At 36.5% G+C, this 18,987-nt stretch overlaps 2 protein-coding genes and 1 long non-coding RNA gene across 3 annotated transcripts; all 3 read left to right on the forward strand.

Annotated features, from left to right (window-relative positions):
* The first annotated feature begins 7,078 nt into the window (after positions 1-7,078).
* LOC108170423 (PKS-NRPS hybrid synthetase cheA-like) lies at positions 7,079-9,628 on the forward strand. Its single transcript, XM_017325341.2, has 2 exons — positions 7,079-7,211; positions 8,187-9,628. Exons 1-2 carry the CDS (start codon positions 7,079-7,081, stop codon positions 9,626-9,628), a joined length of 1,575 nt encoding a protein of 524 aa, XP_017180830.2.
* A 288-nt stretch (positions 9,629-9,916) lies between these two features.
* Positions 9,917-10,454, forward strand: LOC103417100 (uncharacterized). Its single transcript, XR_526495.4, has 3 exons — positions 9,917-9,968; positions 10,060-10,133; positions 10,227-10,454. It is a non-coding gene; the product is annotated as an uncharacterized lncRNA (long non-coding RNA).
* A 2,961-nt stretch (positions 10,455-13,415) lies between these two features.
* On the forward strand, positions 13,416-17,678 carry LOC103428258 (sialyltransferase-like protein 2). The gene is made up of 12 exons (XM_008366354.4): positions 13,416-13,957; positions 14,063-14,136; positions 14,372-14,461; positions 14,730-14,807; positions 14,985-15,085; positions 15,170-15,362; positions 15,447-15,537; positions 15,613-15,677; positions 15,811-15,965; positions 16,070-16,151; positions 16,420-16,529; positions 17,009-17,678. The coding sequence occupies exons 1-12, from the start codon at positions 13,870-13,872 to the stop codon at positions 17,193-17,195; spliced, it is 1,314 nt and encodes a 437-aa protein (XP_008364576.1). The 5' UTR covers positions 13,416-13,869; the 3' UTR covers positions 17,196-17,678.
* Positions 17,679-18,987: the final 1,309 nt, after the last annotated feature.

Below are 18,987 nucleotides of genomic sequence, written 5' to 3' on the forward strand. Positions count from 1 at the left end.
TATTTGTTTCCTTTTACAATTTCATTTTAAACTTGTTTCAAGTATCCATTAAAACTCTCCAAATTGATAGTGGTGGTGAGTATATTAATAAGGCATTTCAAAAGTTCTTATCTGATAAAGGAATACAACATCAAATGTCATGTCCTCATACATCAGAACAAAATGGCATAGCAGAGAGAAAACACAAACATATTATTGAAACATCCGTCACTTTGTTACAAACTGCTTCCTTCCTATCCTTATTTTGGTCATTTGCTTGTCAAACCTCAGTGTACTTAATCAACTGAATGCCATCTTCTGCATTGAACAATTAGTCTCCATTTCAATTGCTACATAATTCCATACTTGAGACCCAAGATTTGAAAGTTTTTGGCTGCTCTTGTTATCCTTGGTTAAAACCTTACAACATCACTAAATTAGAACCTACAAAATGTGTCTTTTTTGGGGTATACATCTAAGTATAAAGGATATCTCTGTTATAATGTGTCTAGAAACAAAGTCTATATATCTAGACATGTGATATTTGATGAGATAGAGTTCCCTTATCTTTCTTTAACTACTACACATCAATCTACTCCTTCTTCACCACTGCCTTCACTCATACAAACACCAAGTCCAGTTCCATATCACAACAATGTTCTTGTTTTACCAGAGTCACAACATCACTTCATTATGAGTTCCTCACCAGGTCCCACACAATTAAGTTCAAGTCCCACACTTAGTGTCATGCCAAATACTGTCATTAATCAAACTTCATAAGGCTCTACTACAATTCCAGTTACAATTTCAAGTTTAAATGCAGAAGATTCAACTTCCCATCAATCCATTGCTACACCAACAACATATCCCTTGTCTCCTACATTCCTTGTGGCACTTGAATTCCAACATAAACAATTGCAAGTGATTATATCCATTCCTCCAGTTAATCTCCACCCTATGCAAGAGTGGCATTATTAAGAAGATTGCTCTCCTTGCTGATGTTCAAGAAAATTGAGGAGTTAACTTGACTAAAGTTGAACCTGCAACATATAAATCTGCCTTAAAATCCCCAATATGGCATAAGGCCATGAAAGATGAGCGTTCATCTTTACATAATCAAGGTACATGGTATTTGGTTCCACTACCAAAGCACAAGAACTTAGTTGGTTGCAAATGGGTATCTAAGATAAAAAATAATGTTGATGGTTCAATTGGGAGATATAAGGCACGATTAGTAGCTAAAAGGTTTAATCAAGAAGAATGTATAGACTATGGGGAGACTTTTAGTCCAGTTGTTAAACCAACAACAGTGCGATTAGTTTTAGCTTTATCAGCACACTTTGGCTAGACATTGAGACAGTTGGATGTGAAAAATGCCTTTCTTCATGGCATATTGCAGGAAGAGATGTATATGGCACAACCATCTGGATTTGTTGATATTAGACATGAAGACTATGTTTGCAGGTTACATAAGTCTTTATATGGATTGAAACAAGCACCAAGGCCCTGGAATGAGAGATTCGCCACTTTTTTACCATCTTTGGGGTTCAAGTCCACATTTGCACATTCATCACTGTTTGTGAAAGTTGTGGACAGTTATGTGGTAATCTTACTTTTTATGTAGATGACATTATTATCACAAGCAATGTAACCCAAGCAATCACTGAGGTTATTCAATCTCTTACCAAAGAGTTTGATATAAAAAACTTAGGACCACTACACTATTTTATGGGGATTCAAATTCTGCAGAAAAAGGATGACTTGTTTCTTTCTCAAGGCAAGTATATTACAAATTTGTTAACTAAGTCTGAAATGTTAATGTCTAAACCATGTGCTACTTCATGCTTACCCTACAACAGATTGCTCAAAGATGATGGGAAACCTTATAATAGTCCTGCACTTTATAGAAGTTTGGTTTGAGCTTTACAATACATGACATTCACTAAACCTTACATTGCATTTGTAGTGCATCAGGTCTGTCAATTTATGCAAACCCCTATAGAGTCACATTTCATGGATGTCAAAATGATCCTCAGATACTTAAGGGCTACTCAAGGCTTTGGTATTCATTATGTCAAGGCTTCACTGGATATTACTGCATATAGTGATGCAAAATAGGCTGGAGACCGTAATGATAAAAGATCAACTATTGGAATGGTTGTGTTTTTGGGTTCTGTTGATGCACAAAACCAGAGGTCTTGGAATAACGTAAATCCGACCGTGAATCTGCATGTAATGTAAATAACACAAGATGTATCGTGGTTCACCCCAAGGTTTGGGCTACGTCCACACTGATTGTATTGTATTTCTCTGAGAAGTGAGGGAGAGAGTGTGAGAGCTTTGCTCTAGATAGGAGAGGCTTAGGGTTTGTGAGGGTGTGAAGGCCCTTTTATAGAATACGGACTCCTCACTTATTACATAGTTGCCCATTCCTTTATCACATAATTACATTTAAGTCCCCCTGAGTATTTGTATGAGATCTAAATACGAGGCCCTAAATATCGTCTAAACAGTAGTCCTCCAAGTCTTTAGTCAAGAGAGTCTTTTGGCTGGAGACTTGAAATTCAGTCCATGTGTGGGCCGAAGTAACTAGATGTTGCCTTGAACTGATACTTGATATGAGGCGGTGCTCAATCTGAAATGATGCTCAACTAGAAATATCACACGCTGTGAGGCTGCTCGGTTCGTGGCTTATGTTACCTTGGTTGGCTCGGCTTATGGCATTTGAAAGTGAGGGAGTCCCTTTTATAGAATAAGGGTTCGCTCCTCAATACATAAATGATGGGCTAGAGTTGATGCTCGTGGCGAGGCGGTTGCTTAGTAGGCGGCGATGCTCTCTAATGAAGGTGAGGGAGTCCCTTTTATAGAATAAGGGTTCGCTCCTCAATACATAAATGATGGGCTAGACTTGATGCTCGCGGCGAGACGGTTGCTCAGTAGGCGGCGATGCTCTCTAATGGTGGTGAGGGAGTCCCTTTTATAGAATAAGGGCTTGCTCCTCAATACATAAATGATGGGCTAGAGTCCCCCAAATATTTTTCATAAGTGCTATCTAATGAAAGTGAGGGAGTCCTTTTTATAGAATAAGGGTTCGCTCCTAAGTACATAAATAATGGGCTAGAGTCCCCCAAGTATTTTTCATGAGGCCTAATTGAGGCCCAATATATAGTACATAATGTAGTCCCTCAAGTCTTCGGTCAATAGAGCCTGTTGGTTGGAGACTTGAAATTCAATCCATGTATGGGCCGAAGTGGTGGTTGTTCGGAGGCGGTATTTGTATACCCTGCACTAAAGCTTTGTAGGTGAAGCTTTGCAAGTGAAGCTTTGAAGCTAGAGCTCTATAAATGAAGCTTTCGAAGCTAGAGCTTTTGTAAATGAAGCTTTTGAAGTTGTAGCTCTGTAAATGAAGTTTTTGAAGCTAGAGCTTTTGCAAATGAAGCTTTTGAAGCTGATTGACATGAGTGATGCTCATGAACGTTTGATTGACATGAGTGATGCTCATGAATGTTTGATTGACATGAGTGATGCTCAGTGATGTTAACATGAGTGATGCTCATGAATGTTGACATGAGTGATGCTAATGAATGTTTATGTATGATTAATATGAGTAATGCTCATGTATAATATGAAGTACTAGGCGTACTTTTGATCACCTGGTTGGTGGCATGAATGGCTAGTTGCCAAATTAGACTACGGGTTGTACATCTCATCACCTGGTTGGTGGTATTAGCGGCGGGTTGCCGAATAATTTTGGAGTACTGGGCGTACTTTTGGTCACCTGGTTGATGGTAATAGCGGCGGGTTGCCGAATAATTGTGGAGTATTGGGCGTACTTTTGATGACCTGGTTGATGCTATTTTGGGTTTATGGGCCTTTACCCTCTACACAACATTCCAGCCCATTTATTTTAGGCTTTGCCGTTTTTTTTTTTTTTTTTTGGTATTATTACCCTCTGATGGGGTTTATACAGATGTCTCTGAGAGATAAGAAAGATAAATTACATCATTCAAGAATAAGGAAAGTAAACCACATCACTCTGGTGGGGTGGGTGTTTATTCCTTGCTTTTGCTTTCTCTTTTCTTTTTTTTGCTTTTGTTTTTCGCTTTTGCAGATTTGTGTGCCTGCTATCCGTAGCTTTTCTGTGGGTAGTTGACAAAATAACGAAAGCACCAACCGCTATCATTTTCAGCTTTCAACTAAAGAAAGCATAATTCTTTCTTTTCTCTTTTTTGCTTTTTCGTCATGTGAGCACATGACTGCACCACTTGCAAGCAGAATGGTCGTTCTAAATGGACCGAAAGTCATGAGTATGGTGAAGGCTCTCTGTGATGCTTTCTGCGGCAGACGTCATTCCAGCTTAGCTTCTTCCCTTCTTCAGACAGGATTGGCTTCGATGAAAGCATTATTTCAATTGCCTTCTGAAGCCCTACAAGCTTTGGAAGACGTTGTGTGCCTCCTAATCCAGGAATCACTCCAAGAGACAACTCTGGAAGACCAAGTTGAGTTCTTGGAGCAGCAACACGTGCATGGCACCCCAATGCCCACTCCAAGCCACCTTTTAGTGCAAGTTTTTCGACGGCAGCAACAACAGGTTTTTTCTAACCTTCAAGTGTGTTGAGCATAAAGTCAGCAGATACATCGGGCATAACCAAAACATCTCCAGACTTGTGAACTTTCTCGAAAACATTGATATCGAAACCGGTTGAAAACTGTCCTCCACTGCCAGTCAAAACGATCACCTTGACGTCATTTCACCTCTCGGCCTCCTCGAATTTTTCCTTCAATGCCGTCGTTTCGCCTTGTTGGCAGGTGGATTGAAGATGGTGATAACTGCAACGCCGTCGTTGTCGACCTCCAAGGTGACCTTGGCCTTGCCCATGTCGGCAGTGGCGAAGAGGCGAGGTCAGCGAGATCGAGAAGTGTTGAATATCCAGAAAGCGTTCAGAGGGTTCCTGGTGAGGGAAAGTGTGAGAAAGATCTCAACAATCCGAGTCGAGGTCAGCGAGATCGAGAAGCGCATTTCGAGGTGAGAGGCAGTGGATTTGGAATTTGCTGCTGATGTGTTGAGTCGGTGTTGATAAGATTTTCTATGTCTCTCATCCTTGTCCTCACCACACTGGTGACCAGTACGGCGGCGGTGCCAAGTGTCTAGACCCAAAGGATCTTCAAGCCCAGACTCAACTCTCTTGGCATTTTCTATTCTATTTCTGCTTTCTGCATTTGGTTTTGCTCGAGAGTCGATTTTGGCTAGTGTGTTTAGTGAGGATGAAGTGGTGGTGGTTTAAAGAGAAGGCTGGACATAGACATCTCTTTGGAGGAAATGAAATGAAAGGTTTTCTGAAAAATCACCAAGAGGGAGGTTTTGGGTTCTTCGGTTGTACAGCTTCACGATGGTGATGAAAAAATTGAGAGAAAACCGACATAGCTTTTCATATCGATTCCCACAGACGGCGCCAAATGTTGATGCACAAAACTGGAGGTCTTGGAACAACGTAAATTCGACCGTGAATCTGCATGTAATGTAAATAACACAAGATGTATTGTGGTTCACCCCAAGGTTTGGGCTACGTCCACATTGATTGTATTGTATTTCTTTGAGAAGTGAGGGAGAGAATGTGAGAGCTTTGCTCTAGATAGGAGATGCTTAGGGTTTGTGAGGGAGAGGATGCCCTTTTATAGAATAAGGACTCCTCACTTATTACATAGTTTCCCATTCCTTTATCACATAATTACATTTAAGTCCCCCGAGTATTTGTATGAGATCTAAATACGAGGCCCTAAATATGGTATAAACAGGTTCTAATCCCATTTCATGGTCATCTAAGAAGCAAAATATTGTTTCTTGATCATCCACTAAAGCTGAATATCTGGCTTTATCAAGTACAGCTGCTGAACTTGATTGTTGCACTTTCTGCATGTTCTAATTGTAGATAAGCCACTTCTTTTCTGTGACAATTTATCTGCCATAGCACTGACTTGTAATCCAATTCAGCATCAACGTATGAAACACATTGAGGTTGATGTGCATTTTGTTCGAGAGAGGGTGGCAAAACAACAATTGCAGGTGCACTTCGTGTCTTTGAACGAGTAGTTTGTTGATATATTGACCAAATGACTTTTTACTCCTCTTTTTCAGACTCATTGTGCCAATCTTAGGCTCAGTTTCTCTGCCTCTAAGCTTGAGGGGGGATGTAGGAGTATTAAAGATCCTATGGTAATGAAATGGACATGTATCAAGAGATTATGAAGATAGTTAAGTTTGTTATATTGTTGCTTAGAGTGCAAGCTACCAAGGCCATTATATATAGCTTGTAACAAACCATTGTAACTAACAAGAAAGAAAATATTATTCTCAAAAAATCTCTCTCTCTCTCTCTCTCTCTCTTATGCATAACCTTCTTCTTCAATATCCTTCAATGGTTTACAATATGATCATATTAACCTATATCTTTATCATATATCAAACTATTAAATCATGAATAATTTGTCTGCGAAAGTTGTGATGGCTCAATTATGTGGTATAGGTTAATTGTAAGTTCAAAAGACCTGGAAGAATGTGTCTACAAACCGGAGATGTGCTTAGTTTGGGTTGGATCGATTTTGGGTCTAAATCACAAACTAAATCGGACACTTTGGTTTGCGTAAATTTAAAACTACAACCGAACCATAAAAAACTTAAAACCCAATTACATTGGTTTACCAATAGGGTTGTGATTTTCACACACCCTTAATTACCTTTCCCACACCCCTTCTTATTTTTTAATACTTAATTGATATCTTACTATTTACTCTTTCATATATACCCTTTTTACTTTTTGACTTTTAAAAGTTGTTTTTTATTTTTGATCTACTTGGAATGAATCTCCCCTGCTCCCCCATTCTTCTCCCGCTTCTTCCCCAAACCCAGACACCTCCCGCTTTTTGCCCAAACCCAGACACCTCTCGCGGCCCAATTCCCTCGCCGCCGCAAATATTTCCACTGCTTCTTCGGAGCCTCCCACTCCCTCCGCCGAGCCCAACGAGACCTATTCTGAAATTTCCACTGCTTCTTCTCTTTCCGTTCCCCTGTCCTCTTTATTACTTCTTGTGAAAACCCACAATGGATGACCTGTTAATAACAGATGAAGAGCTCCAGATGGACATTGAGTTGCAGAAGATATTGGATATGGCATGCAAGGAGGATGGCATGGAAGACATTTCAGAATGCATTCCTCCTCTTAACACTTTTGATGGTAAGTTTCTAAAGTATTTTCTCAAATTATTAAGATTGATTTTGGAATTTAGGGTTTTTGTTCTCTTCTTGCCTCAATTTGTTTTTTAGGTTTAGTTTTTTCTTTCCCTAATTTGTGGTTCAAATGTCAATTGAATGAATGAATACTGGTGGTTTAAGATAAATGTATCATGTAACAATGAAGTAACTGAATCCAGGGGAAGAAATTTAGAAAAATGCGTCAAGTAAACAGAAAATCACAAAACTAAGTTTGTAAATGTTTTTGACATTAGAATTTTTTTTACGAGAATAACGAAAAATTAGGCAATGCTCAGAGACTAAGGAGCAAAAGATTAAAAACTACCATGCTTACGTGAATGCACCGGGCAATGCTCTATAACAGATTTTTCTCTCATGTACACGGTACACATGCTATTTACACATCTAGATAAGAACCGTTAGATTGAAAATGAACAGACGAGATAAAAAGTATGATTGATATATTTTTTTTGTTTGAAATCTCTAAGTTAAATTCTTGGTGTCTTTTGCCCAAAACAAAATCTCGGTGTCAACTCTGTAATCCAAACACTTGAACTTCAAATGGAGCAAAAAATTACCTATTCCTCATAAAAACTGGAGCAAAAATGTACTTTAACTATTGGTTTGTGTTGGGGTTTATAAAAACTGGAGCAAAAATGTACTTTTGCCCAAAACAAAAATTGGTGTCAACTCTGTACTCATAAAAACGGAAATAATAGAGAATAATTGATTTGTGTTGGTTTTGGGGAAATTAATTTTCTATTGGAATCTATTGGTCCCCAATACACTTTAACTTAATTGTAAATTGGTATTAGGTTTAATTGTTGTGGTTTTACCTAGGCTCCATGTTTTGGTGTAAACTTCAATGCTTTGGTATAAATTTGATACTTAAATGTCTAGCCCATTGATAAAAAGTATATATTCTACGTATATAAATGTGTTGGTTTGTGATATATAGGAAGTCAACCAACGATTGATGAGCCCGATAAAATGCTCTCTTTGTTGGCGAAATGTTTTGAAAGTCGAGAAGACCTCATCGGGGAAGTTCGTAAGATAGCATTAATGCAAAGGTTTGCAACCGTTATTAGAAGATCTAAGACAAATGCATATGTTGCTATTGGTTGTGATAGAGGTGGGGATTATCGAGCCTCTAAAACTTCACTAGATGAAAGAAAAAAAAACTCAGGATCCCGCCTCATAAATTGTCTATTTGAAGTCAGGGGGCGTAAAAAGAAATGTGAAGAATTTTGGAAGCTAGAGATAAAAAGTTTATTGCATAACCATGAACTTTCACATGACATGTGTGGACATCCTTCTTGTCGTCAATTTTCACAAGAGGAAATCTTACGAATTAAAGAAATGAGTAAGGCTGGTATACCACCACTCCAAATTCTATCTTCGCTTCGGCAAGGCAATCCTCATCTTCAAGTAGTTTCTCGAAACATCTATAATCTAAGAGCTAAGATTGTGAAGGAGAGTCTGGCTAGGCGTCCAATTATTCAAGCATTATTAGAAGAACTTGGTGAAGGTGGTTTCACTTATAACATTGAGTATGATCATGAAGGCCACTTGACTCATTTGATCTTTGCTCATCCCTTGTCTATAGAGTTGACCAAGAGCTACCCATATGTTTTTATGATGGATTGCACATATAAGACCAACAAGTATAAGATGCCATTATTGGATATCATAGGAGTTTCAAGTTTCAACACATCCTTTTATTCTTGTTTTGTTTTCATGCAAAATGAGAAAGAAGAGGATTATGTGTGGGCTCTAAAAATGTTTAGTAAGATTTGGGGAGTTGATAATCATCCTATGGTGATTATAACGGATAGGGAGTTGGCATTAATGAATGTTGTACGCATTGTCTTTCCGAGTACCTCCAATCTTTTGTGCGTGTGGCATATTGAGAAAAATATACTTGCAAATTGTAAAGCTCATTTTGAGGAAGAAGTTGATTGGATTGATTTCATTTCTACTTGGACAATTTTAATCCAATCTCTTAATGAAACATCATTCAATGAAGCTTGGAGTCGTTTTGAAGTTAAGTACGAGGAGAAGAAATTTGTTTTGAAATATATTCTTGGTACTTGGCTTCCATATAAAGAAAAGTTTGTAAGTGCATGGTCAGAGAAAGTTACCCACTTTGGTAACCGTGTTACTTCAAGAGCCGAAGGTGCACATGCAACACTAAAAAAATATCTTCAAGTTTCAACTGGAGGTCTTCGCGAGGTAAAAGAAAAAATATGCCTTGCTATTGAAAATCAATTTCAAGAAATCAAAACTCAACTTTCAAGTGAAAAAGTTAGAGTTTCACACAAGTTTCGACTTCCCTTCTTCAAAGAGGTTATTACTCATGTATCTAGATTTGCATTGAATGAGTTATATAATCAATATTGAAGTCTTGCAACTAAATGACATACATCCACAATGGAGGATTGATAGAAGATTGTTTGTCAATGATCGTCATGTAAGCTTGGACAATGAACAAGATCAAATAAGCGGCCTTCTATTGGAGTTTAAAGATAAGTATGAAAAGTTGCCTCTTACTCAAAAAGAGGATACCAAAGGGCAACTTTGTGAATTTATTGATACTTCTCTTCCATTAACTCTTGAGCCTAATGTTAAACCTCACAAAGGTCGTCCAATGGGTTCTAAAAATAGAAAAGAATCAAGCTCTACACAGCGTGGTCCTTCAAAGTTTGAAATAGTGGAGAAGGCTCAGAAACGTGCTCGACGGGTATGTCATTTCTTTTATTTATCTTTTAATATTGTCTACTGTGGTCATGATTATTTATATATACGTATAACTTAATGTTCATTGTTTATAGGTGTGATGAGCATAATGATTTGCCAAAGAAACTTTTTGTTAATAATAGCTTAGATGTGTAAAGAACACATTAAGGTACATATATTTTTGTTGATTTTTCCCCATAAAAATACTAATTAAGTTTGTAATTTTCTTTCCTTTTGTTGACATGTTTTTATTTTCTTGTAGGTTGGAGTGCATGGGTTTCATATCTTTTTGGTAATATTGACATCTCCTTTTGAACACAAGATTAAAGGCCAAACATAGTGTAGGCAGAATGTGAAAGCTTGTAATGATATCTGATGTATTTTTTGGGGCATGAGGCTACTATTATGGGGATTAAAGTGTATGTGGATTGCTTACTAGTATTTTGTACAATTCATGTAACTTATGCATATATGCTATATCATTAGGTAATCGTTTTATTTTTATTTATATAATAGGTGTTTTATACTTGTCTTGGGATCTCTCAGATTAGGCAGTAGAGCTTGAGTTACAAATTGGCATATATGGTTGAGTGTTAGAAAAAAAAAAAAACAAGTTTAAAATAAAATACAAAAGTATTCTAAAATTCCAATGGTCAAAAAGTAAAAAGGGTATATATGGAATAGTAAATAGTAAGATATCAATTAATTATTAAAAAATAAGAAGGGGTGTGTGAAAGGTAATTAAGGGTGTGTGAAAATCACAACCCTACCAATATTGCATTTTGGTTCGGTTCGATTTGTGGTTTAACATGTATCTACTACCAAATAAAAATTCAAAGCTATGTCATAGTAAAATATTAGGAAAAAAAATTGTTCTTTTTATTTATAATTATCAAATTGCCAATCCCGAAACTTAAATTGACAATATTCTCATAGCTTCAAAATACTTTCTCATAAGTCGACTAAAAGTCTCAAACTTCTAATCTCATAACTTCAAGATGTTTAGTAAAATATTTATAAAAAAAAATAACATTGTATATACACGTTCATATAATGTTACAATAAAATTAAAAAAAAAAAACCCAAACCAAACCAAACCAAATGGTTTGGTTTGGTTGAAACTATATATAAACGATACGATAATTACAATAAATTTACCTAAATTACAGAAAATAAATTTCGAACTTGAGTGCAAATGGTGAAGCAAATTGCTCTAACTATTTTGGTTAAACTCAAGTCCAAAAAAAACCTATATGTAGGCTTTGCAACATTACTCTAACTAGCTCGACTAAAACCCTTTCATATAATGTTACAATAAAATAAAAAAATAAAAAATAAAAAAAACCCAAACCAAACCAAACCAGCCCAAATGGTTTGGTTTGGTTGAATTTTTTGCCCACCTCTACTATATATAAACAATACGATAATTACAATAAATTTACCTAAATTACAGAAAATAAATTTCGAACTTGAGTGCAAATGGTGAAGCAAATTGCTCTAACTATTTTGGTTAAACTCAAGTCCAAAAAATCCTATACGTAGGATTGCAACATTACTCTAACTAGCTCGACTAAAACCCTTTCATATAATGTTACAATAAAATTAAAAAATTAAAAAAAAAAAAACCCAAACCAAACCAAACCAACCCAAATGGTTTGGTTTGGTTGAATTTTTTGCCCACCTCTACTATATATAAACGATACGATAATTACAATAAATTTATCTAAATTACAGAAAATAAATTTTGAACTTGAGTGCAAATGGTGAAGCAAATTGCTCTAACTATTTTGGTTAAACTCAAGTCCAAAAAAACCTATATGTAGGATTTGCAACATTACTCTAACTAGCTCGACTAAAACCCTAATCCTAATGCATTCACTCAACAATCTTCCCTACAATCTGTGTCTGCCTTTCAAAGATAAGGACATTGGGTTTTATCATAATCATTGAGTACCAAATTAAGCACGATGGTTGGGACCGAGGCCATGGCCCCCATATATATAAGGGAGTTTTAATGAAAAGCTCATGATACAGTTCACTTTAACGAAAAACCACATTTTTACACTAAAAAGTCAAATCTGATACTATTCACTTTACTCTTTATTTTATCCTTATCGTTAAAACTCAAAGTTTTCAAACCATTTTGATTAGTTTTCCTTATATATAACCCTACGTGAAAGCAAAGCTGCATGGCAAAGGACCCCTTGGCCATTGAATGGCATTGTCCCTTTTGTCTATGGATGAAGAGGAAAGAAGGTGACACTGATTTAATAGGGCATGGGCAATTGAGCATTTGCCCTGGACAAGGAAGGAGTTCGAATTCCACTAGGTTTTTATATTTTTTTGTTCCATGCATTGTTATAATTCCAACAACAATTGTTCTAGGATTTTTTATTTTTTTTTAGAAAACTAATGAAAATAGCTTGAAAACTTTGAATTTTAACGATAAGGACAAAATAAAGAGTAAAGTTAATAGTATCAAGTTTGACTTTTTAGTATAAAATGTGATTTTTCGTTAAAGTGAACAGTACTACGGATTTTTCGTTAAAACTTTTTTTTTTTTCATTTTAAAAACGTCCCATCAAATATTTTTGATGGTATAATGACATGAGAGATTCTTTTATGCGGAGCCCAATTGGAGGTAGTGTGAGAGGAAGGTGAGATAAAAAAAATGAAGTTTTAATGAAATATTTTAGGTATTGTTCACTTTAAACGAAAAAAATATTTTTACTCTAAAAAATCACTTCTGGTATTATTCATTTACAACATATTTTTGTCATTTTGATTAAAACTCAAAATTTTCAAATCATTTTTATTAGCTTTCCTTAAAAATAAAAAAAAAACCAAATCTCGCACGACAAATTAGAGAATAAAGTAGAGGAGGATCTTTTATGTCTGGACTTGCAGAGAGAGAGGTGACCTAATCCGGTCTTCAGAAATTAGAATTTCTTGACATAACGAGATCCTTGAATAGAAATACATGCCTTTGATTTGTTTTGAACAACAAAAAAGCTTTTCCTTTACAAAATAATAGAGCATTTTGTACTTTTGATTATGTGATGAGGGTACCAACTCATATTCTAGATTTTTAAATTTTTATTTGTTTATGTTTGAGCTTAGTGTCAACCTCATTCATTCACAAACAAATCACATTAGTTGGCATTAATAGTTGATGGTTATGCTGCCACTTAATGTTATCGTGTAGCAATATTTTCCTTTTACTTTTAAGTAAGAGGTCTAACTTCAAATTATAGGAATGACAAGTTCGATACCAATTTATTCCCCCATCTCTGTAACGTAAATATAGTGTTGTACCAAAAAAAAAAAAAAAGTGATGCTCATGGTGATACACAAAATCATGATGGATTTTTTTTTCATCTTTTACTTATGTTTTAAAATCTTTGCGGCATTTCTAATTTTTCGTTCATTATTCTGACTAAGAATGTGACTAAAAGCTCGAAGAGCCCACTTGATTGCTTCTTATTTCTTAATTAATACATACGATATTATCTACAATAGAATAATTTGAACAGTGAACCACCATAATTCTAACAATAGATCACAAGGCGATGAATGACGTGCTCAAATCTCCTTACAATTTAGCTTGGTCTAAGGTGTCATGGGCCTAGGCCCATACATCAATTAAGCTAAAAGTCCGGCCCGTAAATTTGGGCCGCAATGAACTGGGCCACTTACAACTGCAATTACGCGGGGGGTCTTCTTCGTCCCTCTTTTCCTGTTACTCGGCGCGCTGTAAGCACAAGGAGCAAGAAAGCAAAGCGAGTTCTTCTCGAGAGATCCAGAGCTCGCTCGCTCAGAGGTAGCAGTTCAAAACCAGATCTTCAAATTATCAGAAACACGCAGGGAGCTTCGCGTCGCCAAAAAGTTTGAAGCTTTCGAAGCCGATGAGGCTTTTGCGGTTGGCGTTCGTGGTTTCTGTACTGTTCGGATTGGTCGCCATTCTCATCTACATCATCGGCGTCGCCGATCTCTGTATGCTTCTCTCTCTCTCTCCCCCCCCCTCTCTCCCCTCTTTCTCTCTATACAAGTTTTGATTTTGTGTATGTTTATGTGTGTGGCTGGAATTCTGTGATGTAGATGAGACGCATCGGCTTACGGAAGAAGATGTGGAGGCGCTGCATTCTTTGCAGACCGGTTTCCAGAAGTGTGTGGTGAGCCGTCTGGAAATTTCTTTTCTATTTTATATGTATATGTGTTTGTGTGTGTACGTACCAATTGAAACTTCTGCTCTTTTTTTTTGTATGTGTTCTGAAAAAAATTATATGTCTTTTGGTTGGTAGAACATGGTAATGTATGTTGAATTGAGGTACTAAAAAATGGGGTTTGTTTGTGTTGTGAGAAATTTCGGAATGTTGGGGATGTCATATTCATATGATTGTGATGCAGGCTGCAAATGGATTAGGTTTGCAAGCCGCGCTCGGTAAAGATTACTGTCAAGTCATAATGCAGTTTCCTGCTGACACCATTCCTAAATGGGTGAGTTCTTTTTCCCGGTTGAAATGTTCAGCGTTTGAAAATGCGTGTATTTGGCATTTGAGTTGGGAATAGGGATAAGATACCGTAATCTTTAAAATGAAAAGAAAGGGTGTTAAACTAGTTTTTTTGTATTGATTCGTAGTCTCTTTAAGCAATATTGTTTAGATGTTGAAGTGTCTCGGCATCTATTTGCCCGCTATTTTGGTTGTAGACTAATTTAAGTTGCTCCCGTGGGCAAATCTCTTCTCTGAATTTTATTTGTAAACAGAAAGATATTAAAACCGGTGAGCTTGAAGGCTTATCTTATGAGTTTGATCTTTGTGAGGCTGTGGCTACATGGGAACAGGTTAGTGTTCTATCATTCGTAGAGATGCGATCTGACATTACTATGTCAACAAATGAGATATGCAACTGTGCATGTTGAAATCAATTTCTTCTTTTTTGTCTCGACCTTTTCAATGTTAAGTTTGATTTTGTTTTATGCTTTACAATTGATTTGTTATTCAGTGAGTTGATTGCTCAGGTGCGGAATAGTACCACAATACTGACCAGGGAGTTCATTGACTCTTTACCAAACGGATGGGAGGATTATGCGTGGCGTAGGATTAACAAAGGAGATCACCTGTTAGTACTGCTCTAGATACTAGTTTCAGAATGAAAAATAATTTGATGAACATGTAGTTGATTTACTGTAATTCTGTGTTGCAGCAACCGCTGTAAGAACAAGACACTATGCGTGGAAAAACTTTCACTGGTACTCCCTGCAACACCACCATATGTTCCACGGATGTTTCGCCGATGTGCTGTGATTGGAAACTCAGGAGATCTTTTGCAAACAAGGTTTGGAAAGGAGATTGATGGCTATGATGTTGTTATTAGAGAAAATGGTGCACCAATTCAGGTCAAGCTGATTCTTTTTAGAAGTTTGGAATAGTGATGCTTACTTGACTTTGAGAAATCTTCTTACTTTTTTGTTCTTCTGCAGAACTACACTGAATACGTGGGGAAGAAATGCACATTTCGGCTTCTTAATAGGGGATCTGCTAAAGCTCTTGATAAAGTCGTGATGTTAGACGGTATGGTAAATGGTCCACTTTGTTGTAAATATGGCATATTTACTGGAGTAAACACTAAGTATAAAGTTATTGCAGAGTCAAGAAAGGAAGCATTGATCATCAAAACAACAATTCATGACGCCATGAACCAGATGATTCGGGTTTGTATATTGTTATTCAATAACTTGTTGTCTTGACTTAATACTCAACCAAGTCCTTGTTGCTGCATATGTTTGTTTTACCTGCAAAGAGTACCGATGTTTTGTTTGTACAAATTTTGATTGCCATCTGCAGGAAATTCCTATAAAAAATCATGTATATCTCCTGCTAGGTGCTTCCTTTGGTTCTGCCGCAAAAGGAACTGGGCTCAAGGCTCTTGAATTTGGGCTCTCTATATGTGACTCAGTAGATATGTATGGTTTCACTGTTGATCCGGGATATAAAGAATGGTAATGAAAATTTTTCTACTCTTTCTGCCAACATCCCCTACAAAATGCTTTCTCACAGATTTAAAATGTTTACCTGATAAAGGATTTTGAAAATATTTTTTCAGGACTAGATATTTCTCAGAAGCCCGACAAGGCCATACTCCTCTACATGGTAGGGCATACTACCAGATGATGGAGTGTTTGGGCGTAAGTGTTTAATTTTCCTGTTGTCATTCTTGAAAGTGCTATATGGAGGAAGAAACCTCCTTTTATGGATCCCAGATGGTAAATGTTTTAGCCAATAAATTGCAAATTGTTCAAATAAAGTTTCAAGAGTCCAGAACTGTAGCGTCTTTTGTTTGTTTATTTTAGAAAAGTACTTACACCTTCTGCTTATTATGTGAGAGAAGTGGATAATGTGTACTGGGTAATTTTTCTTATTTGTTATTGATACTTTTTATTTCTCTTTGTTAAGCTTATCAAAATTCATTCGCCTATTCGAGCTGATCCAAACCGTGTTGTGCAATGGGTACCAGAACGAAGTTTAGTAACTGCTGCTAGAATTGCATCCGAGAAATTGTTGAGGTAACTTACAAAATTTATTTATTTAATGAAAAAAAATCAGATTCAATTCTTTAAAATGTGCAGCTATTATCATGAGCTTGAGTTCAACCAAGATTGAGTCATACATCTTTATGAATTACATATATCGCTATTACAGTTAGGAACTTCTGATGCAACCCTACATAACTGTCCCAGTAAGAGGATAAGTACTATTGTTTGTAGTCAGCTGGCTCGTTGCTACTGACTATCTCTAAACTCATGAAATAAGTTCATAAATAGAGTAAGAGAAGTTCCATTACATTGATGGAGCTTAAAAGATGCAAGCTCTCCTCAATATTCGGTTGTTTATATAGGGAACTTCTATTCGTCACGTGATGCTTTATCTTTCTTGTACATTTCTGATTTTTAGTTCTGCATTGTGTTGAGGGTTTTCTATCTCAAGTTTTTCATTATATTGTTCCACTTCAAAGTGGTAATTGTGTTTTTGTTTATGTCTATAGGAGGATTGGAGCAGGGTATGTAGATCCACTGCGTATGTGTTCAATTGTAAAGAAGCAAGTCAACCTAAAGCTGACATCATTTCTAAGTCTAAGAAAGGCCGCTATTAACCATCAGAAATATGTGAAAAGTGCAACCTTATACCCTCTGGAGCGTAGTCCTCGGCATGGTATGCTTTGCACTGTGTGAACCATTTAAAGTTGAGGTTACTAGACCGTTCCTTGCACCGAAGCAACTAAACAAATCTGTCAACCCAATTTCTTGGTCCAAGCGCCATACTTAAGCTAATGTACGTAGAAATGAGTAGCAGCTCTAAATTGTTCAGGAAGGAGATCAACAGGAGCCTACTCAGTGTAGAGTTTGGAAAGAGCTGTAAGTTTCTTGGCACCCTGCATTCAACATAATATTGATTTTTCCATCCAAAAGGAAAATATTAGGCTGAGATATGAAGATTCAGTCCTTAGCATCGGTTCACAGTTTGTTTTTTCGGAATTAGCATTGTCGTATATGAGGTTTTACAAATGATTCTTTGGACACAAGACAGGCCGTGATTTATATAAATTCTCTTGTATCTGAAAATTCTGATCCAATAGCTTGTATGAACGGGAAAAATGCAATTCAAATAGCATGAACTTCTGGTGTGTGCAATGCATGACACTTTTTTTCTGACGACATAGTTGAGTACCTGCTGTTATTTTGCTTTTAGATGTACTTGCAGTTGACTGGTTACAAAAATTTTCTTGAGGGAATCGAAAATACTTGGTTTTTATGTTTGGATTATTTTTAATTAGGGGCAAATTACATTTTGACACTTCCACGTGAAATCTTCTTTTTGTAATTTTGACAAGTCACCTAAGTACATGTGTCCACATCGTGATAGCAACTTGTATGAAACAGGTTCATCGTCCTGTGACTTCTTGATCCAATAATATTCTGGCATGTGGAGAAAATCTTACACATGACATTTGACATTATTGGACTCGGATACCATGGTGATGCTGAACCCGTTTTATGCTTCTTTCTCCCACTTCATTTTAAACGCAAGGATTGTAGCAGTGTTCTTTCTTGAGTTAAATGTAATTGAATGAAAGAGGGTAGATGGAAAACTACCTCATTCTCTTTACTTTTGGTCTATCCTTTAGATTCCATACCCCTTTTACTAGTTTCTGTTCTTCTGTTTGTAAAAATTAGAATTAGTATTATTATTTAGTGATACTTCAGATGGCGATTTTTGGCGCAACAGAAATGTTACTCTTTTGTGACTAAAAGATCACGAGTTCGAGTCGTGGAAATAGTCTATTTGCAAAACAAGCGTACTGTAGACGTCCTTCCTCTCGAGCTTTGTTGGCTTGGAGTTGCCTTTTATATAGTAGTATTTATTTGATATCAGATTTTTTTTTTTTTTTTTTTTGAAGTAGAAGAAACAATATTACCTGCAATAAGATGGGGATGGGGATGGGGATGGGGATGGGGATGGGGGGGGGGCTTAGATAAGAATTGAACCTAAAACCTTTTCACTTGCATGTGAAAAGGAATATCATTAAACCGTAGTACAAAGTGGCAAATGAAAGATTTTAAATTTGATTTTTATAACAGACCCATTATAAAGGGGCCAATAGAATCCTTTTCGAATCCTTTTGGTGAGGATCTTGGGGATTTGTGAATCGTGTCCGTTTATCGTACATCGTGAGATTAGTTTTTGTCAGATACTATTTGTGTTTAATTTTAAATAAAAATATTTAAAATAATTTATGACCGCACGATGTACGATGAATGGGCATGATTCACAGATTCCCGGAATCCTTACAAAAAGAATCCGGTAAGAATCTGAATTCATAAAGGGTCGCCGGATTCATAAAGGGGGACAAAAGAGAGAATTTAAACTGGAATTCTACCTTATATTGTCTAATAATACACCTTTCTTTTAATTAAGGAAAACAAAAAAATGGTATCTCTTAGGCCATCTCCAACCAATGGCTGG

The sequence above is a fragment of the Malus domestica genome, chromosome 06, assembly GCF_042453785.1.
Source record: "Malus domestica chromosome 06, GDT2T_hap1".
Lineage (NCBI taxonomy): Eukaryota > Viridiplantae > Streptophyta > Magnoliopsida > Rosales > Rosaceae > Malus > Malus domestica.